The sequence below is a fragment of the Bufo gargarizans genome, chromosome 3 (assembly GCF_014858855.1).
Source record: "Bufo gargarizans isolate SCDJY-AF-19 chromosome 3, ASM1485885v1, whole genome shotgun sequence".
Classification (NCBI taxonomy): domain Eukaryota; kingdom Metazoa; phylum Chordata; class Amphibia; order Anura; family Bufonidae; genus Bufo; species Bufo gargarizans.
Genome location: NC_058082.1, coordinates 312,137,298 through 312,162,462, shown reverse-complemented (window position 1 = coordinate 312,162,462; position 25,165 = coordinate 312,137,298). Strand labels below are relative to the sequence as shown.

Sequence of the window (25,165 nt, the reverse complement as noted above, 5' to 3'; positions counted from 1 at the left end):
TAACGGTTTGGTGTACTAGTTGCAGAGAGAGCAGAGTCTCTAGGTGTAACGGCAACGCCCCTGTTGCTCCTAGAGGCTCATTTGCATATATTAAAACTTCATTTTTCTCAGTAATACAGGCACATAAGAACATGGGACCAACACAGATGTCTTCAGATGCCAAGTGCACATGTAACAGGTCAGACAGTTGCACAGGGACAAATCTGTTGACAGATACCCTTTAAGGTAGAATAGAAAAGTGATTGCTTGAACTTAAAAAAAAAAAAAAAAAAACTAATGTTGTTCTGCATTAAGATCTCCCCCATGTTCCTCATTATTTGTGATTCTACAACTCTATTGTAAAATGACAATATACAATACCTCATAAAGGTATTTTAAAATCTACCAAAATAATTTTAAATATCATCTTTCATGCATGCCGAACTAGACATTTTAGGTTTTAATTCAATTTCTCATGCCATATGCAGTAGCTATTTTCTTGTAAACAGTTGCAAATACTTTAAGTGGTAAATTGAGGCAAATGTTCTTTCAATATTTACAGAGTTACACGTGACACTGTTTTATTATTTTATTATTTTTTTTATTATTTTTTACTAACATTTTATTTGTTTAGTAAAATAGGAGAATAATGCAACAGATGTATTTCTTCTTTCAGTGCGATTGAATTCATCATCAGACCACATTAAGAAGCTGCAAGGCAGTGACCAGGGACAGGATGATGCCACCAAACAGCCCAATGTAGCCATAAGCTCCTTTCAGTCTCTTCTCAGGGTCTAGAAACAGATAAAATACAGCAAATGAAAAACAGAACAATCCCTAATAGCCATCAGCAGATGTCAGGGAAAAGAAGGATCAAGCAGTTGAATTTCAACATGTCCAATCTTTTTACTCTCAGGGAGATACCTTGTAGCCAGAGTTGTCTGGCAGGAGTTTACTCCCCTCACCCAATTCAGAAAACAAGCAGTCTCAGGCAAATCAACCATTGCAGGGGTATAGGGAAACAGGAGGGATAGCTGTTGGCCAAATGAGTATTCTGCCAACAACTATCTCACTTCAGCAATTGGCATTTTACATGTAGACAAAGTTCATACAAGGCACTTACTAATGTATTGTGAGTGTCCATATTGCTTCCTTTGCTGGCTTGATTCATTTTTCCATCGCTTATTTCCAGGGGTTACGGCCACTGCTGCAGTGCAGATACGAGGTGGCTGAGAGTGGAGCTGCTGCGCATGTGTGCCTATGCACTTCCACAGTCCTGATGGCAATCCACCTCTGCTGGATTAAAGTGTTGTTGTAACCATGGAAACGGGTAGTGTATAATGCGATGGAAAAATAAATCAAGCCAGTCAAGGAGGCAATATGGACAATCACAATACATTAGTAATTGCCATGTATTATTGTCTACGTGATAAATGCCATTCGCTGAAGTGAGACCACCCCGTTAAAGATTTACGATTGTGCAGGATATTTTTAACTAGTGCACTAGATGTTGTATACATGGCAAAGAACCGAATTTACTAACATTTTAACAGATTGCCTTTTAGACTGTGTGGCCCCCAAAGGACAGCTGTTCGCACTACTGAGACTCTTTGCAGTCAGCTGATATCATTGTGGCAACTGCAGAGTAATTGCTCAATTTCCCACCAGATCTGCTGGAGGAAAACTAAAGCACCACACAGTGTCCATCACGCTAAATGCCAGTAGTTGTTCAAAGAAGAGGGCCACACTTTTCATAGCTGGTCATCAGTCTGACTGTAACTGGAATACTCCTCAGGCAAGAACCAAACACAAAGAGATTTTATACACCATATGGAAAACGTGTTACCAACTAGGACGAAATGATTACTCGATTGAATCAAGTAATTCGACAAAAAAAATCCTCGATGCAAATTATTTGCTTCGAGGACTCGTTTGTATCATGTGACTACGGGGCGGGAGTGAAGCACTTGGACGACAGTGCGGCCCACAGAGAAGATGGAGGAGCTGTGGAGCGGCGCCCCTACAGGAGAGATAGGCATTTTATTTCACTGGCACTGGGGACATGGCTAGGTGGTGGAGATGGTGGCACTGGGGTCAACCTGGTGGCACTGAGGGGGAACCTGATGGCATGGGGGGGGGGGGGCTGAGGAGTTTTTATAAAGAAAAACATTCTTTTAATGTGTTTTTTGTTATTAGAGTACTCGATTAATCGTTGGATTAATCAATATAATACTCTACCACAGGCATGCTCAACCTGTGGCCCTCCAGCTGTTACAAAACTACAACTCTCATTATTCCCGGATCAGCCTACAGAAGGGCATGGTGGGAGTTGTAGTTTTACAACAGCTGGAGGGCCACAGGTTGCGCATACCTGCTCTATTACAAAAATAGTCGATAGGGCTGCAGCTATTACCAACAATGGTTGTGGAACCATTGTGCCAACCATATAATTTGGCTAACAGCTGCACCTGACAGCTTCCTCGTAGTCACCCAAAAACCTTGTACAGGGATCTGGTAAATCGCTGCAGGGAAAGCACCAGGCCACTACTTCTTGGAGTAGTCTCCGAGGTTGGCTGCTGACCCACAGGGGGTCAAAGACACCACTGGAGAGCACCAAGGGATCTGGAAAACTCAGTCAATAACATGCTGAGGACTGCTGCTGGAGGACTGGAACTGACAGACACAGGTTGATTGGAGCGGCACTCCTGCCCGCAACTGGGAGCGTGTGACAAGTTCTCTTTAAGAATCAGAAAATCACTTAAAGCTACTAAAGTTCACATATGACATATTCACTGAGAATTTTTGTTATATCTCACGGAGTGAAAATGGATCAGGCATGTTTTTTTTTCAACTTCATGCAAAATATTGTTTGAGAGATTAAAGAGGTTATCCAACGTCACCATGTGCCGGGCCCCTGACAGGTAATATACTTACCCCGCTCCCAGTCCTAGCTTTTATCCGTATACAGGGAGAAGCAGCAGCGACCGTGCAGGGGCCAGGAGTGGAGCAGGGAGCGGGGTAAGTATATTACCTGTGGGGGGACCAGCACATGGGGGGGGCTGTTGGAGACTTTGGATAACCCCTTTAATGCAGCTTAATATCCTTTCCCTATTGAAATAAAACAACCAGGCATGTTACAGTAAAAGGGGGGGGGCACACCCATAAACATGTACATTTGGACTGGACAAACCTGAATGTCAATTTTAATATGGAGAATGAAATGCAGTCCTTATCTCCATGGGGAACAAAACATATGACAGGTTCAAATCCAACATGCCTTCATCTTCATTCTCCAATAGCAGACATTACTGTGGCCATGTACTTTCAATAGTGGTCAAGTATGCACATGTTTTCAGTGGGGAGAAGGGAATGAACTGCTGCCAGATGCCTCTGGTCACTTCTTATATCCCTTGAGAACAAAAAATTGGGCATGTTGAAATTTAACATGCCTGATCCTTTTTTCCACCCAACATATGCTGAGGGCTTGTCGGCTGAACATTTCATACAGATCAGACAGCTACAAGAGACTGCATAAGATACCATAAGAAATACCTCCAGTGTAGTATCCATGCGCATATGAAAAACGACTGGTCACCCATATTGCTCCAAGAACAGAAGCGGAGAGCTAAACAAATTAGAATGAATATATTATTATTACATAAAGTATATTTTACTTATTTCTTGTCTGGGAATTATTTAACATTGGATACCTTCACCTAAGGTTACATGCGCACGACTATGTGTTTTGCTGTCTGGAGAAAAAGGATGACATTCGTATGCCATCTGTTTTTTTTTTTGCGGATCTATTGTAACAATGCCTAAAACGGACAAGAATAGGCATAGGGGCTACGGAACAGGAATACTGATGCGGACAGCACACGGTGTGTTGTCCGCATATTTTGCGGACCCATTGAAATGAATGGGTCCGCATCCTATCCGCAAAAAAAACTGAACGGACACATGAATAACATTTGTGTGCATGAGGCCTAAGTTTGGGTTCAGGAGACCATAAATAGTACATAAATGAAGAGGAAATTAACTTTTTGGAAATAAGGCAGCATGGAGAGAGTACCTTAAAGAGGACCTGTCACCACCTCTGACATGTCCGTTTTAGTAAATAACTGTGCGCTACACTTGTTTCCGGTATAGCAGTGTTTTCCCGGCTATATGTTGATTTTTATACTGTCTGATACACATTTAGCACTAGGCAACTAGACTGAAAGAGCGTGCACTTACTTTACCATAAGGGCTCATTTACATGACCATATGGTCACCTTGCCCATGTTGCAGACCACAATTAGTGGTCCTCAAAACATGGGCAGCAGCAGTGTGAACTTCTTATCAGGGTATGGACCCATTGATTTGATTGGGTCCATCATGAACAAAATATGGCAAAAGATAGCTTGTCATATCTTTTGCAGTGCAGAGATACAGACCTGAAAGCGCACAGAAGTGCTTCTGGGTATTTCTATGAGCCTGCCAAACAACTGTCTCAAGATGCCATGGTGCTCCAGATAGCACTGCGTTCTGTACATAGCGCACGAAGCACAGCACGGTACATTGTATAACGGCTATATATGGCATTGCAGCCCCATTTACTTCTATGTGGGTGAGCTGCCCCTAGGTCATGTGACCAATAAACATGCCGTCACTGGCCCAGGCGAAGCTACAATCACACTGCTGAGCAGCAGTGTTCTCAGGTGTTTGACCCTCTCCAATCAGATAGTGATGACTTAAGCCTCATTCACATATCCATGTCCGTGATCAAATCCGTGAGCAGATGGTCAGTGATGCATCCGTGAAACTGTCCGTGTTTCACTGACACTGAATGGCTGAAAACTAAATTTTCAAAGCATCTCTTCTTAATGATCCGTGAAACCAGGATGCAACACGGTGGTGCATCCATGGTTTTCACAGACCCATAGACTATAATAAATGTGATGGATCCGTGAACACGGACAAAATAGAGCATGCATCTGTGCTAAAACACTGACCCACGGACCGTGCTAAAACACTGATGAATGGGGACGTGTCTGTGGAGAACACGTACAGAACACGTCCGTGAAACACTGATTTGTGAATGAGGCTTTAGAGGGCGTTCAAATCACAGTTTCTTTTTTTACCTGCTGTTTAATTTTACTTACTGGAAAGGCAAGACCTGAAATCAACTGGAAGATAAGCCAAGCTGGGTACATCTCCAGGGTGTTCTGATGTGCTCTCTGGATGCAGTTGAAAACATTCTCCTTGTCTGAATACATCTGTGGATACTGTAATGAGAAAGCCATACATTCAGAAACAGAGCGACCGAATAATCACAAGGCATACTGACCTCCGAAGAAACAAAGGCCCAGATTTACTAATGTGTCTGCGTCAGTTATCTGTCTAAATAGGTGTAGCAAATTGGCGCATCTAGGGTTTTTACACTTTTATCCGACAAGCTCAACAAGGGAGTAGGACTTTGTGGAAAGTGTCAGTTTCGCAGGAAAGGGGGCTGTCCTAAGATGCACCAAATTGTCCCAAAATTTTGGCATAAAAATCTGTCAACCAATAGATGCTATAGAGTCAGAGAAAAGGGTCTATCCCTGCACCAGATTTATCATCCAGCCTGAGCCCCGTGATAAATCTGCCATCTTTAGGGTTAGTAATTCTGGGCCAATAAGGTCTGTTGACTACAATGGGGTCTGTTTGGCTTCCGTTCAGGACGCCACAAACAACTCCCGCATGCCAAAATCTGCTACAAGAAGCCTCCAATGCAGATGTTAAAGAAAACCTCATGCGAATGCTGAATCCACAGGAATATTTCCTAGGTGTTGGCCATCAGCAGTGAATCTGGCCACTTACATTATATGCTGTAGTTTGATGTATTTATTTAAGCACATTTTTTGCAACATTTCAGTATTTTTCCTCCCTGCCTTCCAAAAGTCATAACTTCTATATGACATGATTTAAAATGACATGATAAAAAACGCTAATGTGCAAGTAGCCTAATGTTATTTGCAGATCCGTCATGGATCTGCAAAAACGCTTCAGTTACAATAATACAACCGCATGCATCCATCATGAACGGATCCGGTTGTATTATGTCTTCTATAGCCATGACTGATCCATCATGACCACCATTGAAAGTCAATGGGGGACGGATCCGTTTTCTATTGCGTCAGAGAAAACGCATCGGTCTCCATTGAATTACATTGTGTGTCAGGACGGATCAGTCTTGCTCCGCACCACATCGTGGACAGAAAAACGCTGCTTGCAGTGTTATTCTGTCCGCAATGGGGACGCAACCAAACAGAATGCATTCTGGTGCATTGCGTTTCGTTCTGTTCAGTTTTGTCCCCATTGACAATGAATGGTGACAAAACTGAAGCGTTTTCTTATTGTGAAAACATTTTTGTTTTGTTTTAAGTCTTTAATAAATAAATCAAACCTTACTTTTTTTATTATTTTTATTATTTAATTTGTGTTTGCATATTCTGCCACCCAGAACTTTACTATTCTGACGACAGGTCTGTGTGAGGTAAGGGTGCTGGCACACAGTGCAGTTCTGACATGCATTCAGGATGCAGTTTTCAATTTAGCCAGTTTAGCAGCCTCGTTAACCCCTGGTGTTCTGCATAGTTGGAATGATTTAAGTAATTTCAGGTAGCTACAAAAAAAATAAAATAATAATGCATCCTGAATGCATGTCAGAACTGCACTGTGTGCCAGCACCCTAACCCTAAGTTCACACCTGAGCGTTTTACAGCGTGTTCCTACGCGCTGTAAAACGCTCAACAAGGAGAAACCAATGATTCCCTATGGGAATGGTTCTCACCTGGGCGCTTAACAGCGCGTACGATCGCGCTGTAAAACGCCCGACGCTCAAAAAAGTTCTTGAGCTTCTTTGAGGCGTTTTGTCGCGCGTTCCCGTACATAGACTTTCGGGAACGCGCGACAATGTGTGTTCGCGTGTCTCTGTATGCGCGATTGCAAACGCCAGTACAATCGCGCATACAGAGCGCTCCATACCGAACGCTGAGGTGTGAACCCAGCGTAAGGCCTCGGTCACAATACGCGTCAGTGTCACATCTGAAAAAAAAAATTGTATGCATGTCCGTTTTTAGCATCAGTGTGTCATCTGTAATTCACTGATGTTTCTCAGCTGAAATTTTTTTTCCAAAGAATCTCCTATTAGGCTCCATTCACACGTCCGCAGAATGTGTCCGCATCCGTTCCGCAATTTTGCGGACCCATTCATTCTCTATGGGGACTGAATGGATGCGGACAGCACACAGTGTGCTTATCCGCATCCGCATTTGCAGTGCGCGGCCCCGATCTTTAGGTCAGCAACTCCGCAAAAAGATAGAGCATGTTCTATTCTTGTCCGCAGCTTGCAGACAAGAATAGGCATTTCTATGGGGGTGATGGGCTGGTGTGTTGCGGACCCGCAATTTGCGGGTCCGCAACACACCACGGACGTGTGAATGCAGCCTTAGGCCTCATGCACACGACAGTATTTTTTCACGGTCCGCAAAACGGGGTTCCGTTGGTCCGTGACAGTTTTTTCGTCCGTGGGTCTTCCTTGATTTTTGGAGGATCCACGGACATGAAAAAAAGTCCTGAATTACAATGCAAGTCAATGGGGGCGGATCCGTTTGACGTTGACACAATATGGTGCAATTGCAAACGGATCCGTTCCCATTGACTTTCAATGTAAAGTCAGGAGTCCCTTTTATACCATCGGATCGGAGTTTTCTCCAATCCGATGGTATATATTTTAACTTGAAGCGTCCCCATCACCATGGGAACGCCTCTATGTTAGAATATACCATCGGATTTGAGTTACATCGTGAAAACTCATATCCAACAGTATATTCTAACACCGAGGCGTTCCCATGGTGATGGGGACGCCTCTAGTTAGAATATACTACAAACTGTGTACATGACTGCCCCCTGCTGCCTGGCAGCACCCGATCTCTTACGTGCCGCACCTGAAGGGGTTAATTGTGCGTATCATATCCCCTGTAAGAGATCAGGGGCTGCCAGGCAGCAGGGGGCAGACCCCCCTCCTTCCCCAGTTTGAATATCATTGGTGGCCAGTGTGCGGCCCCCCCTCCCTCCCTCTATTGTATTTATATCATTGGTGGCCAGTGTGCGGCCCCCCCCTCCCTCCCTCTATTGTATTTATAACATTGGTGGCCAGTGTGCGGCCCCCCCTCCCTCTATTGTATTTATATCATTGGTGGCACAGTGTGCGGCCCCCCCTCCCTCCCTCTATTGTATTTATATCATTGGTGGCACAGTGTGCGGCCCCCCCTCCCTCCCTCTATTGTATTTATATCATTGGTGGCACAGTGTGCGGCCCCCCCTCCCTCCCTCTATTGTATTTATATCATTGGTGGCACAGTGTGCGGCCCCCCCTCCCTCTATTGTATTTATATCATTGGTGGCCAGTGTGCGGCCTCCCCCGGCCCCCCTCTATTGTATTTATAACATTGGTGGCACAGTGTGCGGCCTCCCCCCCCCCCCCCCCATCATTGGTGGCAGCGGAGTTCCGATCGGAGTCCCAGTTTAATCGCTGGGGCTCCAATCGGTAACCATGGCAACCAGGACGCTACTGCAGTCCTGGTTGCCATGGTTACTTAGCAATATTAGAAGCATCATACTTACCTGCTGGCTGCTGCGCTGTCTGTGACCGGCCGGGAGCTCCTCCTACTGGTAAGTGAGAGATTAAGCAATGCGCCACACAGACCTGTCACTTACCAGTAGGAGGAGCTCCCGGCCGGTCACAGACAGCGCAGCAGCCAGCAGGTAAGCTTGATGCTTCAAATATTGCTAAGTAAACATGGCAACCAGGACTGCAGTAGCGTCCTGGTTGCCATGGTTACTGATCGGAGCCCCAGCGATTAAACTGGGACTCCGCTGCCACCAATGATCGGAGGGGGGGGGGGGGCGCACACTGGCCACCAATGTTATAAACATAATAGAGGGAGGGGGTGGGGGCCGCACACTGGCCACCAATGTTATAAATACAATAGCGGGAGGGAGGGGGGCCGCACACTGGCCACCAATGTTATAAATACAATAGAGGGAGGGGGGAGGCCGCACACTGGCCACCAATGTTATAAATACAATAGCGGGAGGGAGGGGGGCCGCACACTGGCCACCAATGTTATAAATACAATAGAGGGAGGGAGGGGCCGCACACTGGCCACCAATGTTATAAATATAATAGAGGGAGGGAGGGGGGGCCGCACACTGGCCACCAATGAAATTGAAACTGGGGAGGGAGGGGGGTCTCCTGAGGGGTTAATTGTACGGATCACAGCCCCCTGTAAGAGATCGGGTGCTGCCAGGCAGCAGGGGGCAGTCATGTACACAGTTCGTAGTATATTCTAACTAGAAGCGTCCCCATCACTATGGGAACACCTCTGTGTTAGAATATACTGTCGGATCTGAGTTTTCACAAAGTGAAAACTCAGCTCTGAAAAAGCTTTTATGCAGACGGATCTTCGGATCCGTCTGTATGAAAGTAACCTACGGCTATGGATCACGAACGCGGATGCTAATCTTGTGTGCATCCGTGTTTTTTCACGGACCCATTGACTTGAATGGGTCCGTGAACCGTTGTCCGTCAAAGAAATAGGACAGGTCATATTTTTTTGACGGACAGGATACACGGATGACAAACGGTGCATTTTCCAAGTTTTCAACGGACCCATTGAAAGTCAACGGATCCGCAGAAAATCACGGAAAACGGAACAACGGCCACGGGTGCACACAACGGTCGTGTGCATGAGGCCTTAGTCTTCAGTAAAAAACGGACAAAACACGGACACAACACGGATGTGTCAGTGATTTTCAAGGACCCATAGTCTTCAATGGGTGTCCATGGTCCGCATCTTGGATCAAAGTAGTGCATGTCCCCATGATTTTTTTATTACCACGGTCAGTAAAAAAATAAATAAAAAAAATACTGAAATGTGGACACATTTAAAAATCAGTGTGTATGCGTGCTGTCTGCAGAAAATGCAGACAGACAGCACGCATTAATGAAAAATGGAAATGTGAACGAGGCCCAAGCTGTAGTCTTTATTGGTACCAATACAAATTACAGCTGATCACTGGGAGGTCCAACAGCAGGATGATCTATAATCAGCATATTTTCAGAGGACATTTTAGCAAAAAAAGGAGTTGTAAAAAATAAAATAAAAAAATCCTGGCTTCTGTTTAATAATATTTAAGCAATATTATTATTATTAAAGCACTATTTATTCCACTGCGCTGTACATATGAAAAGGGGTATACATACATAATACAGACAATTGCAATAAGCAAGACGAGTTACAAACTGGTACAGAAGGAGAGAGGGCCCACAATCTACATATTACAAGAGATTGTGAAATCTGAGGTATAAGGGAGGCACACAAATGGGTGTCTTATTACACTTCTGTACAAAATGGAGCTGTAATATGGCCATGTCCATGAAGCTACGGTATACACCTACAGCTTTGCCTTACTACTAGACAAACTGGTCTTCCCACTGTTGAATAAAGCTAGCATTCTAGAAAGTACACAATGACTTTGCAGAAAAATAGTGAGAAACAGACATTTTATTCCTCGGCAGCCCTCTCACTACTAAATGTGTGTAAATTATGATTGCAATGGTTTTCGGTTAAGCCGACCATACACAATCGACGCAAGCTTGTTTGTCTGACAGCGTTTCTCAAGACACCCCCATAACAGAGCAGGGAGATGGGGAGTAAGGAATACGCTGCTGCCAGACTCCTCTGAACAAACTGATTGTGCATGTTGAAATGCAAGTGCCCAATCCTTTTGTTGCTGATTTTTTTGTGGAATATATAGCAAAAAAAATAAAGAATATATAATTGTGTGTATATCTCTCTCTCTATCAATTTACACATCAGATTATCAAGTTTGGGGTCCCCTATAAGCTAGTGAAGAGCTGTAAAGTATCAGCAGTTTGTGCGGCTGCCGCAAGGGGAATGTGTGGCTGTCCACAACTTCCCCTAGTGATAGCAGCTGATTGTTGTGGGGGATATCAGGATCCAGACCGGCGTCAGGCTAGCTTCATTACATTTAGACATCATGCACACGACTGTATGTATTTTGCTGTGCGCAAATTGCAGATCAGCAAAATACAAATATCGTCTGTGTTGCATCCGCACTTTTGTGGGCCTATTGACTTCAAAGGATCCACACAAATATTTTTTTTTATAATATAGGCACACTTACCGCATCTGTATTTTGCGGTTGCACAAAACGGACACAGTCATGTGCATGAGGCCTTAGGGGAAGTCGACCGTATTTCTTACACACTGGGGAAGTTTTATTAAAATAGTTATAATCAGTAGGGCAAGTTCCAGCTTATCTATAGGATACTCCATAGCTCACTGGATGACGGGGTCTGTGTCATGTTGAGGAATACAGTGCAGTAATTATTGGGATTTCTACTAAAAGCTGGCTGAAAGAGCATGGAGCAGGCTTTCTGTGATCACTTGTCCATAGGTCTACACAATCAGGGACCTCCAAGTTTATTATAGTGACTCTTTACATTCTGCGTGTATGGTAGTGGCAGGATGTAAAGACTGAGCATACCACAGTGCTGGGAGGAAAACATGCAGCCATGGGTGTAGCAGAGCACAAAGCCATGTCTGACTGCAGAGCACAATGTCATGTTCAATGGCTGCAGAGCATAAAACTACAGCCCAGGTTTAGATCTTCTCAGAAATATTCTGCTAAGGGCATTTTCAGAACAGGACATGAGAGGAATTCATAGAATACAATACCTTGATGCCATACTTCTTCCTTGCTTTGCCCACGTTTATCCCAAGGTACATGAGTAAAACATAGCTGTAGATAAAGGTGAGGATCACATAGCCAAAATGTTGAGGAAGAATGTCAGATATGCTGCTGGCAGTCATGGCGTTCTTGCAGATGCTTGGCTCCTGTGCACAGAGGATACAAGAGTTTAGCACAACTCACACTACACTACTCACGGCTATAATCCTTATATTGGGGGAGGGGCATGTTGGACTCAGCCCTTCAATGCTTATCTGTGCTGCTATAGATCTAGGCTAAAAGCCAGGATCATGCCCCTAGTCATCCTTGTGTCAGCAATATTCTCATTTCACAAGGTTTATCAAAGTCTCCTTTTTTATGACATTTTACATAGTTCAGAACTATGTGAACTGCAGAAATTCACATTTAAAGTAAAAAAAAAAAAAAAAAAGTTTAAAAGGCTATTCCTTGACTTTAAAGCCTCATTCAGGCTACTTTCACACTAGCGGCAGGCTGTTCCAGCGGCTGAACAGCTTGCCGGATCCATGCTGCTGCTGCTAGTGCACGCGTGCCGCCGGAGGTCCGCTCCAGCTCCATTGAATACGACATGGCTGGAATAAAACTACGACATGTCTCCTATAGTTAATGGGGCCAGAGCAGACCTCTGGCGGCACGAATGCACTAGCGGCAGCACGGATCTGTTCACCTGCCGGAGAAGGCTGCCGCTAGTGTGAAAGTAGCCTCACATGTCAGTGATTGTGAGCCAAAACTAGGATTGGAACCTACACAGAAATAAGGTACAAGGGAAATATCTGCACCTGTTCTATGTTTACAGCTGCACCCGATTTGGGCTCAAAATCACTGATGGAAATCACTGACTGTGAGTGAGGTATAAGGCCTCATGCACACGACCGTTGTTGTGTCCCATGTCCGTTGTTCCGTGATATTCTGCGGACTTATTGACTTTCAATGGGTCTGTGGAAAACTTGGCTAATGCACCGTTTATCATCCGCATCCGTGTTTCCAGTCCGTGAAAAAAATAGGACCTGTCCTATTTTTTTCACGGACAACGGTTCGCGGACCCATTCAAGTCAATGGGTCCGTGAAAAAACACGGAGGCACTCAAGATTGTCGTCCGCGTCCGTTTTTTTCCTATCATTTGCATGGCAAACTTGACTTAGTTTTTATTTTACTTTCCTTCATGTCTGGAGATCCTCCAAAAATAAAGGAAGACACACGGAAACAAAGTCGTGTGCATGAGGCCTAATACTGATGACCTGTTCTCTGGATAAGGCCGAATGCACGAAGGCCTTGTGCAAACGACTGTTCCGTTTATTGCGGTCCGCAAATTGCGGATTCCACGTAACAAGGAGACCACCCGTGTGCCTTCCGCAATTTGCGGAACGGAACAGGCGGCCCATTGTAGAAATGCCTATTCTTGTCCACAAAACGGATAAATCGAAAAAAGATAAACCATGTCCTTTTTTTGTCTGCAGCCACAGACAAGAAAAGTAATTTCTATCACAGGGCCGGCCATGTGCAGTCTGCAAAACGCACATAACTGGTGTCCATGTTTTGAGGACCGCAAAACACTTGCGGATGTGTGAATGGACCCTTAGGCTACATGCTCACGACCGTATGCACCTTGCGGTCTGCAGATCCACAAAAAATACGGATGATGTCTGTTTGACATCCATGTTGCATCCGTTTTTTTGTTTGCAGATCTATTGTAACAATGCCCATCCTTGTCTGCAAAAAGGAAAAGAAAAGGACATGCTCTATATTTTTTGTAGGGCTACAGAACAGACATACGGATGCAGACCCCCGCCTATCAGCTGTTTGACAAGGAATTGGTACTCCTATGAGTGCCGCCTTCTCAGAGCTAACCAAGCACAGAGCCATACATTGTTTAGCGGCTGTGCTTTGTATCTCAGCTCAGTCCAATTAACTTCTATGGGGCTGAGCTGCACCTAGGCGATGTGACCACTTAAAGTGCCGCCTCTGGCCTAGGAAAAGCTGGAGATGGCCGTGGTGCTTACAGGAACGCTGGTTCCTTTTCAAACAGCTGATCGGCAGGGGTCCTGGGTGTCGGACCCCCACGATCAGATACTGATGAACTATCCTGAGGATAGGTCGACTCGTTAGTCATAAAGTCTCGGAAAACCCCTTTCAAGCTAAAAATGGGGGACAAAAGAAAGCACAAAGCCTCTCATGCTGCCTGTTTTGCTCTGCTGCTTTTTTGTGCATTGTAAAAAAAAAAAAATGTGCAGACGGTACATGAATGTGAATGAGCCCTTATAAAAAAAATATTACAAAAAAAGAATACTTTCAATAACTCACACTTTAAGGGCTCATGCACACGAATGTATTTTCTTACCGTGTCCGTTCCGTTTTTTTGCGGACCGTATACGGAACCATTCATTTCAATGGGTCCGCAAAAAAACGGAAGGTACTACGTGTGCATTCCGTTCCCGTATTTCCGTTCAGCAAAAAAAAAAAAAAGAACATGTCCTATTATTGTCCGCATTACAGACAAGGATATTACTGTTCTATGAAGGGCCAGCTGTTCCGTTCTGCAAAATATGGAATGCGCACGGACGTCATCCATATTTTTTGCGGATCCGTTTTTTGTGGCCCGCAAAATACATACGGTCGTGTGCATGAGGCCTAAAGGTCATCAGTCAGCAGGTTTGTTCCTATGAAACTGGCTGATCTGTTACATGTGCACTTGGCAGCTGAAGACATCTGTGTTGGTCCCATGTTCATATGTGCCCCCAGTGCTCAGAAAAATTTAGTTTTTATATATGCAAATGAGCATCTAGGAGCAATGAGGGTGTTGCTGTTACACCAATTGGCTCAGCTCTCCCGGGAACTGCTGAGCCCTCTGCGTTTTCATTGACAGGGCCAGACAGTGTAAGGCCAGACACACACAAAAGAGTTCAGTGCGAGAAATAGATTACAGGTCTTACAGGTACTCATAGCCTTATAAAATTATAACGCTGTGCAATCCTATCACAGGAGCACAGTTCAGAACAGGAACTCTCACAGCCAAACACAGCAAGTTTTTTTGCACTGAACGTGCTCGTGTGTGTCTGCTCTTAACATGATCATGCCCTGATTTCTCCGGAAGTCTCGCACTGCACCATGCGCTTCAGTATCCGGCACAGGCGCAGTAAAGAGGTTCACAGAACTGCCGACGAGCCTCTTACCTGTACTGTGTTGGATACGGAATATACACTGTCTGGCCCTGTCAATCAAAGTGGAGAGGACGCGGCAGTTGCAGAGAGAGCTAAGTCTCTAGGTGTAATGGCAATAAAAATCTGAAAAGTGTGGCGAGCATTTGTATTCAGCCCCCTGTACTATCATACCCCTAAATAAAGTCCAGTGTGACCAATTGCGTTGAGAAATCACCTTATTAGTAAATAGAGTCCACATGTGTGTCATTTATTCTCAGTATAACTACCGCTGCTCTATGAAGGCCACAGAGGTTTGTTAGAGAACAAATCCACCTAAACTGACAGCCCAGGCAAGGAGAGCACTAATTAAAGAAGTGGCTACGAGGCCCATGGTCACTCTGGAGGAGCTCCAGAGATCTACAGCTCAGATGGGAGAATCTGTCCACAGGACAGCTGTTAGTCATGTATTCCACAAATCTGGAAGAGTGGCAAAAAGAAAGCCATTTTTGAAAACAAGCCATAAGAAGTCCCATTTGCAGTTTGCCACAAGCTGTGTAGGGAGTTGAACGTTGAGGATAGGAACTACTGGCTCCTGTGCCCTGCCATTTAGCCTCATAGGCTTAAGGCCTCCAGGCCTGAGGCCTATGAGGCAGTGCTAAGGTGCAGAATTGTCGAGATTACATCATGGCGACCACTGGCGCAGGGGGTTGCAATGATGTTTGCGACTGCCTGTACTGTTACTGCAGGCAGTCGGGGCAGAAGGCTGGAACAGGCCTGCATTGCAGAAAGCCGGAGCAAGGTGAGTATTTTGTTCTTTTTTTGTTTGCTTGTGAACACTACTAGGAGGTTGGTGCATTATTTACTGGGGGGTCACTGTATTTAAATAGGCACTACGAGGAGACATTATATGTGAAAAGGGCCCTACTGGGGAGCATTATATGTATATAGGGCACTACTGGGGGCCATTACATGTAAATAGGGCACTGGGGGCCATTACATGTAAATAGGGCACTGGGGGACATTATATCTACTGGGGCCTAAATAGGGATGATTACTAAGTAGGGGCATAAAAGTAGGCATTCATTCTAAATAGGTCTGTTGAATCATTTAGAAACCAATTGTGGTCAGGAGACGTTATCAGAGTGATCTGTGCACGACTGAGAAAAAAGGAAAGAGAACGACTCCAGTAAGAGGAGACAATACAATACCTGTAAGTCACAGAGTGGGGGGCCTAAACAAGATTATTCATCATTGTCCTGAAAGAAAATGGTCCCTGGTACTAAAAAGTTTTGGGTCACTGGTGTAGAGGACACAGCAAACTTGTGAAAGCAGGTTCTCTAGTCAGATGAAATTTTTGGTCTAAATGAAAAATTCGGGTCATTTAGCAAACTGGTGTAAAGTAGAACTGGCTTAGTTATCCATAGCAACTAATTAGATTCCACCTTTCATTTTCCAAAGGAGCTGTCAAAAATGAAAGGTAGAATCTGATTGGTTTCTATAGGCAACTAAGCCAGTTCTACTTTATACCAGTTTGACAAATGACCCCACCTATGTGTGGCGGAACACTAACACTGCTCGGCACCCTGAACACACCATCCCCACTGTAAAACATGCTGGCAGCATCATGCTGTGGGAAGGATTTTCTTCAGCAGGGACAGGTAAACTGGTCAGAGTTGATGGGAAGATGGATGGAGAATCAGGGCTATTCTGGAGGAAAACTGGGTGGAGGCTACAAAGGGCTTGAAACTGGAGTGGAGGTTCACCTTCCAACTGTACAATGACTCTAAACATAGAGCCAGAGCTACAATGGAGTTTTTAGATTAGCGATGAGGGAAGTGAGCTTTGGATGTTACATTTGAAGTCGCTTAGTCCAAAACTTCGGATTAATACTGTACGGAGACCCGTCTCCATATAGTATTAGAATGTATGGGCTCTGATGAGCCGGTTAGTTATTTGTGAAGTCACACGTGAAGTGTAAAACCACTTTAAAACTTGAAACCAAACTCGGCTTCGGTTCCGAGGTACCAGTCGGAACCAAAGCCAGAGGAGTGCTAACCCATTATATGTAGTCGGTATATTATTACATTCAATATGCCTGATCTTCACATGGTGGGATCCTGCTTGTGATGTCATCAGTAGAATCCTGGCAGATTCATCACTTACTTGTGGCATCCCAATGGGGGCAATGACTCATTTACTTATGACGTAATAATCGGGAGTAGGTATGCAATGAGCAGGACACTGGTACAATGGCCAACGATGCAGTGGGTCAGGATATGTATATACAGGTCCTTCTAAAAAAAATTAGCATATTGTGATAAAGTTCATTATTTTCTGTAATGTACTGATAAACATTAGACTTTCATATATTTTAGATTCATTACACACCAACTGAAGTAGTTCAAGCCTTTTATTGTTTTAATATTGATGATTTTGGCATACAGCTCATGAAAACCCCAAATTCCTATCTAAAAAAATTTGCATATCATGAAAAGGTTCTCTAAACGAGCTATTAACCTAATCATCTGAATCAACTAATTAACTCTAAACACCTGCAAAAGATTCCTGAGGCTTTTAAAAACTCCCAGCCTGGTTCATTACTCAAAACCACAATCATGTCCAGAAGGCCATCATTTACACCCTCAAGCAAGAGGGTAAGACACAGAAAGAAATTTCTGAACGAATAGGCTGTTCCCAGAGTGCTGTATCAAGGCACCTCAGTGGGAAGTCTGTGGGAAGGAAAAAGTGTGGCAGAAAACGCTGCACAACGAGAAGAGGTGACCGGACCCTGAGGAAGATTGTGGAGAAGGACCGATTCCAGACCTTGGGGGACCTGCGGAAGCAGTGGACTGAGTCTGGAGTAGAAACATCCAGAGCCACCGTGTACAGGCGTGTGCAGGAAATGGGCTACAGGTGCCGCATTCCCCAGGTCAAGCCACTTTTGAACCAGAAACAGCGGCAGAAGCGCCTGACCTGGGCTACAGAGAAGCAGCACTGGACTGTTGCTCAGTGGTCCAAAGTACTTTTTTCGGATGAAAGCTAATTTTGCATGTCATTCGGAAATCAAGGTGCCAGAGTCTGGAGGAAGACTGGGGAGAGGGAAATGCCAAAATGCCTGAAGTCCAGTGTCAAGTACCCACAGTCAGTGAAGGTCTGGGGTGCCATGTCAGCTGCTGGTGTTGGTCCACTGTGTTTTATCAAGGGCAGGGTCAATGCAGCTAGCTATCAGGAGATTTTGGAGCACTTCATGCTTCCATCTGCTGAAAAGCTTTATGGAGATGAAGATTTCATTTTTCAGCACGACCTGGCACCTGCTCACAGTGCCAAAACCACTGGTAAATGGTTTACTGACCATGGTATTACTGTGCTCAATTGGCCTGCCAACTCTCCTGACCTGAACCCCATAGAGAATCTGTGGGATATTGGGAAGAGAAAGTTGAGAGACGCAAGACCCAACACTCTGGATGAGCTTAAGGCCGCTATCGAAGCATCCTGGGCCTCCATAACACCTCAGCAGTGCCACAGGCTGATTGCCTCCATGCCACGCCGCATTGAAGCAGTCATTTCTGCAAAAGGATTCCCGACCAAGTATTGAGTGCATAACTGAACATAATTATTTGAAGGTTGACTTTTTTGGTATTAAAAATACTTTTCTTTTATTGGTCGGATGAAATATGCTAATTTTTTTAGATAGGAAATTTGGGTTTTCATGAGCTGTATGCCAAAATCATCAATATTAAAACAATAAAAGGCTTGAACTACTTCAGTTGGTGTGTAATGAATCTAAAATATATGTAGGTCTAATGTTTATCAGTACATTACAGAAAATAATGAACTTTATCACAATATGCTAATTTATTTAGAAGGACCTGTATATGTTTGAGTAGTTCGTGACACCAATTGCAGCTTGCGCAGGTACTGTAGCAGGGCCCTTTAAGATGTTATAGCTCACATACCAGGTGAGGAATGCCAGAGGGGGATAATGTCTCTGTGTAGTAGGTATAGTAGTGTCAACGGTGTCTCCTACCTTGGTACGGCTGGACTCCTGGATCCTGGCTCACTTGCAATAAAATGAGTGTTGTTAATAGGAGTAACTGAGGAACTTTGGTAGCAGTAAATGAGATCCAGACTTGAAATATAATCCAACTTGTCTTTACTGAATGGCAGCTTTAAGTCCATTCAAGTTACAGCAATAGTCCTGGGTCCCAGCAGGTATAGGCAATGTATGGCAGGGATCAATATCTCTTCTGCAGCTATACTATGTGCCTGGAGAATCTAGCAGGTATTTATCTTCTGCTCTGTCTGTCTTCTGCTTGGTATGGGCCTGACTAGCTGAGGAGGAATTTGGCTTCTCCTGGACTCTGGAGATGTACTCACAGCTTGGCTCACAGGGAATGCTTCTTCCTGGAGGCTGGAGGCGGCTGCTTTTCTTGTCAACCAGCAGAGGCTGATGGCTTAGGCTGGGAAGGGTGATCTTTGGCCTCAGCCGAGGCAAGATCCTGTCTTGGGATCCCTGTTTCTAGGAGCTCCTACTAACACAGCCTACCCCAAGTGGGGGTAGCTGGTACACTAACTAGAACTTCCTTCTCCTCCCCATGAGACAGGACATGGGACCAGCCCACTTCTGCTCACAGAGGAGGAGAGCTAAAATTGGAATGAACTATTCCAGTCTAGCAATACTAAACTGGCTATGGTCCTGATCACACACTGCTGCCACCTGCTGGTGCACATGGAAATTACAGCATGATATATGAAACAGGCCTAGAAATACATAAAATGACATTACTGACAATATAATTATATAGACGGACAATAAAATTACACTTAACATGTTGTAGTAGGAAAGAGAGTTTAGTAACGTACATCCGGATGTTACAGGTATAAATTGAGATGATGCACTGACCCCAACCGCGGTCTCCTGGGTTGGCTCGCACCATTAGGGGGTCTCTGCGTGTGACTGGCCCCCGAAAATCTGCCTGAGGTGTGACACTCAACCTACTCCAAAGGCCTCTTTCACACGACTGTGTGTCCCCTGTGGCCGTTTTGCGGTCCGCATACGGTGGGTCTGCAATACACGAGGCACCGACCGTGTGCATTCTGCATCACGGATGCGGACCCATTCACTTGAATGGGTCTGCAAATCCGGAGAAGCGGTGCGGGACGGAACGGAATCATGGAACGGAAGCACTACGGAGTGCTTCTGTGGGGTTCCGTTCTGCTAAAAGATAGAACTTATTCTATCTTTTTGTGGAACGAACGGATTGCGGAACCTATTCAAGTGAATAGGGTCGCAATCCGCATGCGGCTGGCCCACTGTCGGTGCCCGTGCATTGCGGACCGCAATTTGCGGTTCGCAGCACGGCCACGGGGGACACACGTTCGTGTGCAAGAGGCCAAAGGAAGAATCCCAGGAGAAAGTGAAAAAGGCACCTCCTCCCCCATAAAGGGCCACAGCCACAGAAATATTTTTTTCTTTCTATAGGTATCCTAGGGGTGTAATAAATGGGTACAGGGCTGAATCCTTGAAGGATGGGTAACCATTGAACTCCAGAGAGGAAATTTATTAAAGAGACATTCCTATCTGGAACATTCATGGCATACCCCTAGAATATGCCATAAATGTCAGATTGGTGCTGATCCCACCTCTGGGACAGGCTCTGAGTGAACAGAGAGCACCCCGAGCATGCACAATATCCTTTCCATTCACTGCTTTGGGACTTCCAAAAATTGCGAAGCAGGTGGGCTGAGTATCTAATGATATCATGTGTGATACTGTCTGCTGAGCTGCTGTATCGAATACTCTTAGGCCTCATGCACACGACCGTTCCGTTTTTTTTACACTGTTTTTATTTTATTTTTTACGGTGTTCACCTGAGGGGTTAGGTCATGTGATATTTTTATAGAGCAGGTTATTACGGACGCTGCGATACCTAATATGTATACATATTTTTTTAATGTAAGTTTTACACAATGAACATCATTTTTGAAACAAATAAAATCATGTTTTAGTGTCTACATAGTCTGAGAGCCATAGTTTTTTTCAGTTTTTGGCCAATTATCTTAGGTAGGGTCTAATTTTTTGCGGAATGAGATGACGGTTTGGCACTATTTTGGGGTGCATATGACTTTTTGATCGCTTGCTATTACACTTTTTGTGATGGAAGGTGACAAAAAATGATTTTTTTTTTACACTTTTTTTTTTTTTTTTTTTACGGTGTTCACCTGAGGGGTTAGGTCATGTGATATTTTTATAGAGCAGGTTATTATGGACGCGGCGATACCTAATATGTATACTTTTTTTTATTTACTTAAGTTTTACACAATAACAGCTTTTTTAAAACATAAAAAATTATGTTTTAGTGTCTCCATATCCTGAGCCATCGTTTTTTTATTTTTTGGGCGATTGTCTTAGGTAGGGGCTCATTTTTTGTGGGGTGAGGTGACGGTTAGATTGGTACTATTTTGGTGGGCATACGCCTTTTTGATCGCTTGCTGTTGTACTTTTAGTGATGTAAGGTGACAAAAAAAGATTTATTTAGCACAGTTTAAATTTTTTATGGTGTTCATCTGAGGGGTTAAGTCATATGATATGTATATAGAGCCAGTCGATACGGACGCGGCGATACCTAATATATACCTTTTATTTTTTTTCCTATTTATTTACCAATAATTTTTTTTTTTTACTTTATGACGTTTTTTTTAGTTTTTTTACTTGAAACTTTTAATTTTTTGGGGGGAAACTTTATTTTTTAAACTTTTTTTTCACTTTTTTTTTGTCCCACTTTGGGACTTCAACTATTGGGGGTCTGATCCCCTTTACAATGCATTCCAATACTTCTGTATTGGAATGCATTGGCTGTATGAGTAATACAGTATGTATTACTCATACAGCTTCCTACCTGTGAGATCCAGGGGGCTGGATCTGACAGGCTCTTCACCGGAAGGCAGCGCCGATGCCTAAGGAAGGCATTGCGCTGCCTTCCATGCCATCGGGTCCCCATTACAGCCGCACGGGGACCCAATGGCACTGCCGACCGCCCGCAGCAACCACCAGTAAAAGCCGCAAACCGCATTGGCTAGCTTGCGCATCGCGAGATTACGGCGCTCTGGCTTTCTGACGTCGGGGAGCAAGGAGGAGATTCGGAGGATGCGGGACGGTGCAGGGCTTCTTCACGCTGGACTCATCTCAGGGACAGGGCACATCTCAGGTTAATTTCCATATGTATCAAACACAATAAAAGCACACAGAGCTATGGGGACTGGGTATTGCGGATGTGCTAGCAGCCATCTAGCAACCTATTTCCTCATCTCTATACATCAAATCCCAGTGACAGGTTTCCTTTAAAACAGCAGGCACCCAGGGCTAAAGTTCGTGAACGGTGTTAAGGGACATTAAACCCTTTAGATGCAGTGGTCAAATGTGATTGGATGCTAATGCATGGGAGTCTATGAGAGAAGCAAGCTAATGATTGCTTGTTAGGCTACTTTCACGCTAGCATTTTGGCTTTCCGTTTGTGAGATCCGTTCAGGGCTCTCACAAGCGGTCCAAAACGGATCAGTTTTGCCCTAATGCATTCTGAATGGAAAAGGATCCACTCAGAATGCATCAGTTTGCCTCCGTTCAGTCACCATTCCGCTTTTTTGTGTTCTGTATACAAAACCATTCATTTCAATGGTTGCGCAAAAAAAATTGAATGTACTCCGTATGCATTCCATTTCCGTATTTCTATTCCGTTGAAAGATAGACCATGTCCTATTATTGCCCACAGATCACGTTCCATGGCTCCATTTAAGTCAATGGGTCCGCGAAAAAAAGGAACACATACGGAATGTACTCCGTATGTCTTCCGTATCCGTTCAGTTTTTTCTGAACCATCTATTAAAAATGTTATGCCCAACCCGTTTTTCTATGTAATTACTGTATACTGTATATGCCATATGGAAAAACAGAAAGGAACCGGAAACACTACTGAAAAACGGATCTGGGAAAAACGGCCCGCAAAACACTGAAAAAGACATACGGTCGTGTGAACGAGCCCTAAGTCAATGGGGACGGATCAGTTTTCTTTGACACAATCTGGCACAATAGAAAATCGGATCCGTCCCCCATTGACTTTCAGTGGTGTTCAGTGACGGATCCGTCATGGCTATAGAAGACATAATACAACCGGATCTGTTCATGACGGATGCATGCAGTTGTATTATTGTGACGGAAACGTTTTTGCAGATCCATGACGGATCTGCAAAAAACGCTAGTGTGAAAGTAGCCTTAGGCCCCTTTCACACGAGCGAGTATTCCGCACGGGTGCAATGCGTGAAGTGAACGCATTGCACCCGCACTGAATCCTGACCCATTCATTTCTATGGGGCTGTTCACATGAGCGGTGATTTTCACGCATCACTTGTGCGTTGCGTGAAAATCGCAGCATGCTCCACTTTGTGCGTTTTTCACGCAACGCAGGCCCCATAGAAGTGAATGGGGTTGCGTGAAAATCGCAAGCATCCGCAAGCAAGTGCGGATGCGGTGCGATTTTCACGCACGGTTGCTAGGAGACGATCGGGATGGAGACCCGATCATTATTATTTTCCCTTATAACATGGTTATAAGGGAAAATAATAGCATTCTGAATACAGAATGCATAGTAAAATAGCGCTGGAGGGGTTAAAAAAAATTAAAAATAATTTAACTCACCTTAATCCACTTGCTTGCGCAGTCGGCATCTCCTTCTGTCTTCATCTTAGCTTTGTGTAGCAACAAGGACCTTTGGTGACGTCACAGTCATCACATGATCTTTTACCATGGTGATGGATCATGTGATGACCGGAGTGACGTCACTGGCAGGGGAATAGCCTGCCAGATCCGTACTAACGCCTGCACACGTGTGCTGCCAGAAGTCTGGCCCAGCCCGGCCCCATTCACTATAATGCTGCGGTTATCGTCCGTCCACCTCTCGGCATGTTTTCCGTGCTGCAGCCCGTCCCCATTATAGTGAATGGGGCAGGGCTGGAACAGCCTGCCGAACAAACCTAACGCTATTATTTGTCCCATGTTCATATGTGCCCACATTGCTGAGAAATATGATGTTTTAATATATACAAATGAGCCTCTAGGAGAAACGGGGGCGTTGCAATTACTCCTAGAGGCTCAGCTCCACCTGCAACCTCCATGTCCTTGGATTGACAGGGCCAGGCAGTGAGAACCTCATCATCATTCCCTGCCCTGGCCTCTTAAAGGGGTTGTCCGGGTTCAGAGCTGAACCAGGACATACCCATATTTTCATCCAGGCACCCCCCCTGATGTTAGCATCGGAGCATGTTATGCTCCGATGCGCTCTCTTGCCCTGCACTAGAACGCGCAGGGAAAAGGCTCTTTTGTTTACAACACACTGCCGGGCGGATGCTCAAGTCAGGGGGGCTGCCTGAGTTAAAATGGAAGTATGTCCGGGTTCAGCTCTGAACCCGGACAACCCCTTTAAAGTCAATCTAAGGGTCCATTCACACGTCGGTGTGTTTTGCGGATCCACAAAACACGGACACCGGCAATGTGCGCTCCGCATTTTGCTGACCACACATCTCTGGCACTCAATAGAAATTGTGGACAAGAATAGAACATGTTCTATATATTTTGGGAATGGAATTGCGGACCTGGAAATGCGGATCCGTAATTCCGGATCCGGGCAGCACATCGTGCGGCCCCATAGAAATTAATGGGTCCGCAATTCCATTCCGCTAAATGCGGAACAGAATTGCGGATGTGTGAATGGACCCTTAGTGCAGAGTAAAGGGCAGTTGCAGAGAGAGCAGAGCCTCTAGGTGAAATGGCAATGCCCCTGTTACTCCTAAAGGTCAATTTGCATATATTAAAACTTAATTGTTCTCATTCATTAATGGGGGCACATATGAACACGAGTCCAACACAGATGCCTACAACTGTCAAGAGCACACATAAAATGTCAGCCAGTGCCATAGATACAAGTGCCCTTTAATGTTGTACGTTTTGTCACAGAAACCAATAGGGCGACTGTTTTGTGGACTCCACTGACAGTTCATGGGTTGCTATAGGCAAATGCTCTCACTGACAGTTTAGGGAGATACCTGTTGTTTCCGGACACAGTAATTGTGCACACCTCCGTGATTTTACTAACATACCGAACGCCTCTATATAATAATATCCTCATAGGAAGCTCATTTCACAACAGTAACAGTCTTAACGTGACCTGGTACTTAGT

At 44.7% G+C, this 25,165-nt stretch overlaps 1 protein-coding gene across 1 annotated transcript; it reads right to left on the bottom strand.

Moving 5' to 3' along the window:
- Nucleotides 1–563: 563 nt before the first annotated feature.
- LOC122932407 (microsomal glutathione S-transferase 3-like) lies at nt 564–12,004 on the bottom strand. Its single transcript, XM_044286787.1, has 4 exons — nt 11,769–12,004; nt 5,124–5,246; nt 3,532–3,604; nt 564–773 (listed from the first exon to the last, which is right to left on the bottom strand). Exons 1-4 carry the CDS (start codon nt 11,901–11,903, stop codon nt 673–675), a joined length of 432 nt encoding a protein of 143 aa, XP_044142722.1. The 5' UTR covers nt 11,904–12,004; the 3' UTR covers nt 564–672.
- Between the last annotated feature and the right edge of the window lie 13,161 nt (nt 12,005–25,165).

Coding starts and splice junctions, on each gene's coding strand:
- LOC122932407 (XM_044286787.1), bottom strand. CDS start 11,903: ATGACTGCCAGCAGCATATCTGACATTCTTCCTCAACATTTTGGCTAT. Junction 5,247..11,768: donor GGAAGAAGTATGGCATCAAG/GTATTGTATTCT, acceptor TTCTCATTACAG/TATCCACAGATGTATTCAGA. Junction 774..3,531: donor GCATGGATACTACACTGGAG/GTATTTCTTATG, acceptor ATCTGTTTCTAG/ACCCTGAGAAGAGACTGAAA.